The 9,643-nt window shown below is 37.9% G+C and overlaps 1 protein-coding gene and 1 long non-coding RNA gene across 3 annotated transcripts in view; one reads left to right on the forward strand and one right to left on the reverse strand.

Moving 5' to 3' along the window:
• Positions 1-8,164, forward strand: part of LOC107659270 (solute carrier family 15 member 4-like) — a 47,402-nt gene extending 39,238 nt beyond the window's left edge. For both annotated transcript variants that reach the window (XM_016448154.1, XM_016448153.1), the window contains exon 8: positions 7,723-8,164. In XM_016448154.1, coding sequence (XP_016303640.1) covers positions 7,723-7,916 — 194 coding nt within the window. In that variant the 3' untranslated portion in view covers positions 7,917-8,164. The remainder of the gene's footprint in view (positions 1-7,722) is intronic.
• Positions 7,526-9,643, reverse strand: part of LOC107659271 (uncharacterized) — a 6,296-nt gene continuing 4,178 nt past the window's right edge. The window contains exon 3 of the long non-coding RNA XR_001630892.1: positions 7,526-7,537. This is a non-coding gene — a long non-coding RNA (uncharacterized LOC107659271). The remainder of the gene's footprint in view (positions 7,538-9,643) is intronic.

Genomic DNA, 9,643 nt, shown 5'->3' on the forward strand with positions numbered 1-9,643 from the left:
AAACCAACGCTGTAGTCCAAACGAGCCGTTCGTTGTAGTTCTTGAAAAGGGATTTTTAAAAAAACTAAATATCTCCCTTTGGAGTGGACTTTGAGATTTGTAACTTTCTAGATCTTTTTAATGCCCAAACATACACACTACACACTGACTAAAATTAAAAAAGTGAAAAAGCATAATAGGACCCCTTTAAACTTTATTTTCTATAGCACCTTTAAAAAGTAGCATCTCAAAGCGCTTCACAAACATATAAAACATACAATTATACAAACAATAAAAAAAAAAAAAAAAATACAAAAATAAAATGCCAGATAAGAACATGCTATGAAAAGTTCAACAAGTAAAAAGAGAAATTTTACAATTACAAAATAATCAAGTAAAAGCTACCCTAAAAAATAAGCTTTATGGGAAGATTTAAAAACACTAAGGGATTCTGCTTGCCTAATCTCAGCAGGCAAAGAATTCCAAAGATTTGGAGCAATTGAAGAAAACGCCCTATCACCCATAGATTTTAAACAAGCGGAACAATTAAAAGGCCGGCTTTCAAGGAGTGGAGATCACGTACTGGTGTTTAGGGGGCTAAAAGCTCAGAGAGATAATGGGGAGCCAAACCATGCAAAGCCTTATAAGTAAGCCAACAAAGATGCTGATGAACTTTTCAGCCACCAGGAATGACGACATAGGACACATTCTGGCAATATTTCTAAGATGAAAAATGATGTCTTGACAGTGTTCTGAACATGGGGAACAATTTTTTAAATTTTGTTTGAAATTCCAGTGTAGAGCCATCTACACTTAAAGTTAAAGATCAGCCTTACGTAGCTGGTGGGGTGAACCAATGAGCATTGCCTCCATCTTGTCACTGTTTAGACACAGACATTTTCAAGACATCCACTTTTTAATCTCAGAAATACATTGAGAAAGAAAAGACACAGCCACATTTAACATCAGGTTTTGAATGTATATAAACCTGAGTGTTATCTGCATAAAAGTGAAAGTTGAGACCAAATGTATAAATGTAGATGCTAAAAAGTAAAGGGCCCAAAATTGATCCTTGAGGAACACCAGATTGCGCCACACCGATATCGGACCTGAAACCACCCATAGCAACAAACTGCTTTCGATCGGAAAGATAAGACTCAAACCAGCTTAGTGCAGTCCCAGAAATACCAAAGACAAAACTCTAAATGAGTAAGTAAAATTGAATGATCAACAGTGACAAAAGCAGCACTGAGATCAAGAAGAATCAAAATAGAAAGACAGCCAAAATCAGAAGCAATTAACAAATCATTAGTGACCTTAACTAATGTTGTTTTAGTACTGTGGAGTTTACGGAAACCCGATTGAAGAGGCTCAAAAGATTGTTTGCGATAAGATGGGAAGGCAGTTGAGTAGCAACAATTAGTTCTAAAATTTTGGCAAGAAAGGGGAGATTGGAAATGGGACAGAAATTGTTAAGATTGTTAAAGTTTAAATTTTGTATATATATTTTTGGTACAGGGGTCACAGCTGCTATTTTAAATGCTGCTGGCACAACACCAGTACACAGAGAATAATTTATTATTCAGGACATAAAGTAGCAAAGCATGATTGAAACAGCCTAGTTGGTACAGGATCAACTATGGAAGTGGCAGCTTTCATTTTTGAAACCTCATTGCAAAGAGAATGAAAATTCAATGTGGAAAATTTTGAGAGAGGAGTACCAGAAAAGTGGTTAAAAAGTGGTTAAAGGAAAAACAGAAGGAGGACAAGTAGAGATACATTTACAAGTGTGATCAGTCTTGGAACTGAAGAAATCAAGAAACTTATTACAGAGGTGAGTTGAAGCAGAAACATTTGAATAACTGTTACATTTGAGTAGTTTGTTGATAGAATGAAACAATTGTCTAGGGTTATTCTGATTGTTGTCAATGATTTGTGCAAAATAAGCAGACCTAGCCGATACAATTTGAGTCTTATATTCAAGTAAGTGGTCTTTTCAGGCCTGGTGATGGACAGTCAAGCCAGATGTACACCACCTACACTCCATTGTACAACACGATGCCTTCATTGCACGCAGATTATCATTATACCAAGTAGAAGAACGTCTGAAAGAAACAGATCGTGATTTCAAAGGAGCAAATAAGTCCAGGCTAGACTAGAGAACAGAATTTAACATGAGATCTTTGTCCTCCAGAGCATCAAATGGAGAAAAAACAACTTAAAGAAGAGCCAATAAATTCAGAGAAATCAGTGGGTTCAGTAGATCTCCATTTGCAATAGTTAATAATGCGAGAAGAGGTAGTGTTTATGTCAGGCAGTTCCATATTAAAAAAGACTGCCAGATGATCAGACTGTTCTAAGTCAGAGGTGGACAACTGAGAAACAAATGAGGCATTTAGGATCACTAAGTCAAGAGTGTGACCTTTATTATGTGTAGGACAGTCCACGAGCTGGTTCAATTCAAAGCACTCCAATAAAGATAAAAATTGTAGAATATTTTATGTCCATATGGATGTTAAATTTCAAGCACAACAAGGACAACATATCTGCAAATTCAGATAAAACATCTTTATTTATCTTAGGTGGCCTGTAGACTGTAGCTATGGCAGTGGACAAGAGGCAGAAACAGATGTTTAGTTTGTCATTATACAGCACAATGATACCCCCACCTCTACCAGAGGGTCGTGGGAGATAAAATAATCCATATCCAGCAGGAGCAAGTTCATTAAAGAGTAGACCATCTGACTCTTTGTGCCAGGTTTCCGTTAAACACACTAGGTCCAATTTTCCTTCTATGATAATGTCAGATTATATCACAGCCTTGTTGTTGAAATAGTGTGCATTGAAAAGCGTTGATTTCAATAGACAAGAAGGAGCAGATGAAACTGAAGCAACCTGCTCATGCTTAAGAGCCGACAAGTTGTTAAAATTAGCCCTCATAGGCCTAGAGAGCAGCTTATGGTGTGTGGAGTATGTTCAACGAGAGTGATGAAAGGCTGTAAAGGACAGGTTTTGCGGAAAGCCCTTATATGGAGATGGTTTGGGAGTGTTTTATGCAAATGACTAACCTCACATGGCCACTCATTTCAAATACTCCAAATTCATTAACATTAGGACGAGGTTAAGAACAAATTCATGTGTGTTCGCACGTGTTGTGAATTAGACGGTAAGTTTTCTTGAGAAGTTCAATTGTGCGAATATATACAAATAATCTATGCAATTATTAGTGAATGAGACCCATTGTCTAATTATTTTTATCAAAATCCCTGAAAAAGATATTTTTTCGATACTGCACACCCTTTGTGTTCAGTATACATTTTTTTTATTTCTTCAGGTCTTAAAATGGTCCTAAAAAGCCTTAAATTTGAATTAAAAAATGTGCAGGAACCCTGTACAATATCTTTAACGGTAAAATAGGAAAAAATACAAGAAACAGAACTGAGCACAAATGAAAAGACCATTGTTATTGTAAGGTTGTTGTAAGTTACACCACATGAAACAATATGAATCCATCATGAGTACATAGAGTACATTTCAAAGAACTTGGCACTGGAACATGAACTAGATTTTTCTAGACTTCTACCCTCTTTTTGTTAACACAGCAGTCCACTCCAAAAGAAACAAGCAACACTTTTGTTTTCCCTTTCTCTTTCTTTTACTTTCTTGTGGGGATAGTGACTGTCCCTAACAGTTAACATCTTCATTTCATTTTTTATCTGCGGACCCAGAAAAAATTGAAAGAAAAGAGACACAGCGCTGGTGGAATAATATGTGTCCACAGTGGACGTAGCGGCCTCTGATTGAATTTCCAGCAGAATGGGGAGATGGGGAAGGCTAAGTGTAATCTTCCGCTCCTCCATCACGTCTCCAGGGGTTCGAGTATTGTGGAAAGCTATAAGACGCTATCTGCACAGGCACTTTTTAAACCTGAAGAGAGCCATCAAGCTATGAGAATCAATACAAGAGGCAGCCCGCCGCTTCCTGATCACAGACAGCTGTGAAATGATAGAGAAATTGGAGAGGTGCGAAGACTGCCTCAAAAATATTAAGATTAAAGCCGCTGAATAGCATGCCACCCGCTGAAATGAAGATAAATGTTGCCTTTCTCATTTTCTTGAATAATCCTTTTACATCTGAACATGATTGGAAAAGATGGCCATGGCCAGAGATTGTTTGACGCAGTGCGAATCATTCTACGAACATCTGTCACGTACTACAGTGTACTTGTGCATATGATTTTGTCATGTAAATTTTGAGTATGTATCTTGAAAGAAAATTTCATCTTCTCTGAGAAGGACGCTAGCATGCTAATTCACAAGTTTATCCAGAAGCTCAGCTGCAGGACTTTTACTCGTCAGTTACGAAACAAAATATCTTGGCACTAGATTTTTTAGGGAGAAAAAACTCTTCAACTACTTCGGACAACCAGACTGAGATTTAATGTGACTGCAACAGCAGCTAAACACAGGTTTGTCTCTGATAACTTCATGTCTGTGCGGCAGTGTGCTGACACACTTTCGTAGTCAGCTCTCTCCATCTCACCCCAGGTCTCCAGTGTCCCAACCCTCCCATGAAATGCAAATGCCTCCTGATAGCATGAAGGACCCTTAAAATAAAGCCTCACCACTCCATCCCTACCCCTGGGGAACCTCCAGGAAATTGGATGACAAGAAATGTGACAAATGTCTCTGGAAAGTTCCCTCCTCTGGCCCTATTCCGTTTGAATAAATCCTTTTTAATGGACTCTACTGCCGGCTCGCTTTGTCGTGGGCTGTTGGATGACAGCGGAAGCGGAGTTGATTCTGATTTTTCACATTTTTGTAGACACACACTTGCATTTACATTCACACACTACCTGCGGGCGATTCGTGTGGACTCTAGTTGAGGGGACAGACCTAAAACCTGATTCTTTTTTTTCTCCACTGGGAATTGTAATTATATATCGTTCTCTCCGAAAAATGTTAAAGGCTAATGTTTTTTTCAGAGAAAGAAAAATCGCCCACTGCCCGACTCTGCGAGTGGAAAAATGAAAGCAGAACATTTCAAGTTAAACTTCTTTTCTTGGTTTTGAATAATTCAGCTCTGAAGTTAGAAAAGGTCAAGTTTTATATTTTATTTTTCTTCATGCGTGATATTGTGGATGGTTGTGTTATTAGACTCTTGTTGCCATGCTCACGACATTGAGACACCTTATGGCTTTCCTTTTTTCCTCTCTTTAACCCGTACGCTGTCTCTGCTACTTAACCAATGCAAGGCAAGTCTTTTGCATTAGGGTTAATTTATTAATCAATCCAATGATCTCAGGCCTTCATCACATTGCTTGACACTGTTTTGACTCCCACATGGGAGGGCAGGATTATGAGGTTGGTAGGTAGCAAGAAAGTCAGCAATGTATGGAGGAAACAATAAAAATAGTGAAAACAAACTAAAGAGGAAACATGCAAAGGTCAGGTCAAACAGGGTCAAGACTAAAATGGTTTGAACCAAGTGCCATATAAAATGTTCACATACATTAACGTTCAAAAGTTTATTGAGCAGCAAATCAGCATATTAGAATGATTTCTGAAGGATCACGTGACACTGAAAACTGGAGTAATGATGCTGTAATGACGAGTAATGATGCTGAAAATTCAGCTCTGCCATCACAAAGAATATACTGTGTGCATATATATATATATATATAAATATATATATTAAAAAGTTATTTTAAATTAATATACCGTAATATTAGTGATTTTACTGTATTTTTTGACCAAATAAATGCAGCTTTCATGAGCATAGGAGACTTTTAATGACAGTTGCTGCCAGTGGTGTTTGTTACTCATAGAGGTCAATGCATTAGTCATTAGAGTCATGTAAAAAGTACCTTTTAGATTCAGATTTCTATATTTATGTACAACATGTAACCAAATAATGTAAATCCAGTGATTTTAGAAAAACAGAGCTCATGACATTTTCTCAGTCTTCACTGATTTTGAACAGTTGCTGTTGTTTTAATAGTGTTTCTTGAGCCCAGGGCTTCTCAAGCATCTGATCATTGTCGTCTAAGGATGCAGACACAGTCTTTTATGACACAAACAGCACTTAGAAGAGGTCAGCCATGCCTGCAGACAGCTATAAACACTGTAATAGAGCAGCCGCGTTCCTTCATCTCTCTATTTCGCTTCTCTTTTTCTCTCCGCCCCTCCTGCCTCCACATCTCCTAATGTGCGTTTGTTTCAGAGGAGTGTGAGCGTGGGATTGTGGGACGGGATTAGATGATCTCTTTTGCTCTGTTTGGTGGAGTCCCTCCCTCTTCTTTTTAGCTGTTTTACCCTTGTGCTCTCTCTCTCTCTCTCTCTCTCTCTCTCTCTCTCTCTCTTTCTCTATCCATCCATCTATCAGAGAAGATTCATGGCCTAACCAGGCTCAGTAAACGAGTCTGACAGTTGTGCCCACAAGCCATAATTTTAAAAATGACAAGTTTGAGGCGCCATGAAATTATCAATGTCAGCCAGCAGGCAGCCACCACTCAGGGTTAAAAAGAGATTTGATCTTTTCTTTCTCTTCTGCATCCTTTCTACATCCACTATTTTCTGAACTACTTCATTTTTTCTTTCCCCCACTCAGCATCCTCATTATAGTACTTTGTATCCCACTTTTTCTTTCCCTGTCTCTTTCAGTAAATATTTAGGGGGGTGTGCTGATTTTGGCAGATGAGTAGGTGTTTCTGAGTGACTCTTTCTGAGTCACACCTTTAGAGTGCTACGAATGTATGGACACACACACACACACACACACACACATTCACCTCCAGACATGCCATAGCAATTTAATTCCTGTTTTTGTCTGATGTCTCTGAAAAGGTTTTCGGAGGTGTTTACTTTAGGAATGTTAACAATGAATGGAGAACTAGGAATTCCACTTAAAAATGATCATAAATCAGTTATCAATTTATTAATTCAAATGTAAAAATGTAAATAAGTCACAAACTGACAAATACATATACATGTGAACATTTCATTTCAAAAAACAAATTGTAATGTTAAATGTAGAAATAAAATACATGAACTAATTTTTAAAAATGAACCTTTTACATTTTATTTTTAAAAAGCTTTTACATCGTTTACAGATTACTTTTCTTTTTGATTGTATAAATGTTGCGTTTAAAGTGATTCATCAAGTTATTGTTTCATTTTAACTACATTTCTAAATACATTTATATATCTGTCAGTTTAGTTTTTTTAAATTAGTGCATTTATAATAAATTTCTCCTTTTTATTTGAAAGTGGCACTCCTGGTCCACCAAAACACAGGGTGAATTTGCTAAACATGCACATATGTTGCATATCAGGCTCTGTATGCTTACGTTTAGCACTGCAACATGTTTATTTAAGTCATTGACTTTTTTTTTTTGCAAAACACTCCTTCCTTTGCAAAAGAGGCTCATTATAGATCATGTTTTATTCACAAAAATCAGAGTTGTTTGCTTGTTGGATGATACAACAGTGTAGAAAGTTTATGCAAATAAATGGTACTTTTATTCCAATTAATTCGTAGTATCCCCCTGTGTCTTTGTCTGCGAGCACATGCTGTTACAAATGAAACTGCTTGTCATTTTTTTAACCATGATTTTTTCCACAAGACTGTGTTTTTGTGTATGTGTAGCATAGAATCCCTTGGATGCTTTTGAGTTTCTGATCATGCATTCGAAGCAAACTTCAGACTTTCATCTCTGATTTCTGCATCATCTTCTGTTTGTAGGTCTGGAGTTTGCCTACTCCGCAGCTCCTCGCTCCATGCAGAGTGCTATAATGGGCCTGTTCTTCTTCTTCTCCGGCATCGGCTCCTTTGTGGGATCGGGACTACTTGCAATCGTCTCTCTCAAAACCATCGGCTGGATGTCCTCGCATAAAGACTTCGGTAAGACTTGTGTGAGAGAGAGCATTAGAAGGTAGAACAAGATACGTGAATAGCACTGCACAGCATGTCTGGGATGAAACGGATGTAGCTCACCTAGTTTTTGAACAGTGTGTCTGTTTGAATGAGTGTGTGCATGAATATAAATGCAAGTGTGTGTGGGTCAGGATTTGCCTGCATTTAGGGGGACCAAATGTCCCCATAATGATTGTAAAACCTAAAATAGATGCACTGTGGGGATTTGTGAGGAAAAGGGCTTGATAAGCATACTTAATTATGACTTAATGAAAATGTAAAATGCAGAAAGGTTTGTGTAAGGGTCAGAGAGGATAAAAAATATAATTTAGCTCAGTATAAACTATAAAAGTCCTATTCCAGCAGATTGGGTCTCTAAGATACACAACTTTGATTTCATCGTCATTCATAAAACCAATGATGTTAAAATATCCTGAAAATCAATGACTTGTATGTTCCATCTTGATGAATGAAATCGATGATGAAAGATGGTCCCTGATCAGCATTCTGTTTAAATGCAATGTATTGTAATTATGCCAAAGGAGAGGTCATACCTTTCAGTTCTCGGGTCGTGTCAGAGATGAAGTGACGAGGTGAGCACATGTGCTTGATGGATGATGTGTGTTTTATGTGTGCGTGTGCACGTACGACGGCTTGAGTGCAGTCATCTCTAACTAAACCCAGGAGGTGATTGCCCATTTGGCCACTGTTTATGTCTGAGTGTGTATCCTGCCCAATAAACTGTCATATTTTGTTGGCCAAAAGTGGACCCAAAATGGACCCCTGATTTCTTAAATAAATGTCCCGATTCCCTAGTCTAACTGTTCATCAATTGTCAATACATGCTGTTATTTTGTAGAAAAATGGTTGTTTTCACACACTTTCATCAAAGTGTAATAACTCTACAGTACCTCCTAAAGGCAAAAAAGAAATATCAACCAATAATATCACAGCCTATATTTCACCCCCACCCACTTTTCAGGATCCAATCAAATCCAGATGAAGTAAATCAAGTTCTGTCCTACGTTTTCTGCTGAATAGTGTTTTGCTTATAAATGTGCCACATTCTGTTACTCGTGTTGGCAGTTTCATGTTGTCTGGAGTAAAGTAAACTTTTGAAGTCTCAGGAGAAAGAAAGCCGTACCTGAGTGCCAGGTCGTGTATTATGAATGCACATGCTAATTAATGGTCATGTCAGGCTTACACCAAAATCGGTGTGTAAATCTGTCGCAGCGGGGACGATGAATAGCACAAAGGAGACAGTAGATGGATGTGATTGCCATTGCAATGACAGCTCAATGTTCCAGATGTATTCCCACCCATTTTGTGCATCTGAGGCAAATGAACAGTTTACGCACAAACTACTTCAGCACCCATTAATACAGCACACCAAGACAGGTGTGAGGCATTTCTGCTAATGGCAGCAGTGAGAGTAAATGTACTTTAAATCTGTCCCTCTTTGCTCTGTTTGTTTGGCAAGCATCATTGGGATATTAGAGTGGGTCTTAATATGAATTATATGACATTGCTTTTTCCCCCTCCACTTTTAGTGAGAGAAGAGAGAGGGCAGGAAATGAGAAGTTGAAGAAATAAAATTTACTCTGAAGGAACAGTCAGACTCGAACCCTGTAATGTTCATATGAGCACCACATGCTTTAATATGTGCTTTAAGGGGGTCATATGATGCTATTTCAATTTTTCCTTTCTCTTTGGAGTGTTACAAGCTCTTGGTGCATAAGAAGATCTGTAA

Source organism: Sinocyclocheilus anshuiensis, unplaced genomic scaffold (genome assembly GCF_001515605.1).
Source record: "Sinocyclocheilus anshuiensis isolate Anshui unplaced genomic scaffold, SAMN03320099.WGS_v1.1 scaffold884, whole genome shotgun sequence".
In the NCBI taxonomy this organism is placed as follows: domain Eukaryota; kingdom Metazoa; phylum Chordata; class Actinopteri; order Cypriniformes; family Cyprinidae; genus Sinocyclocheilus; species Sinocyclocheilus anshuiensis.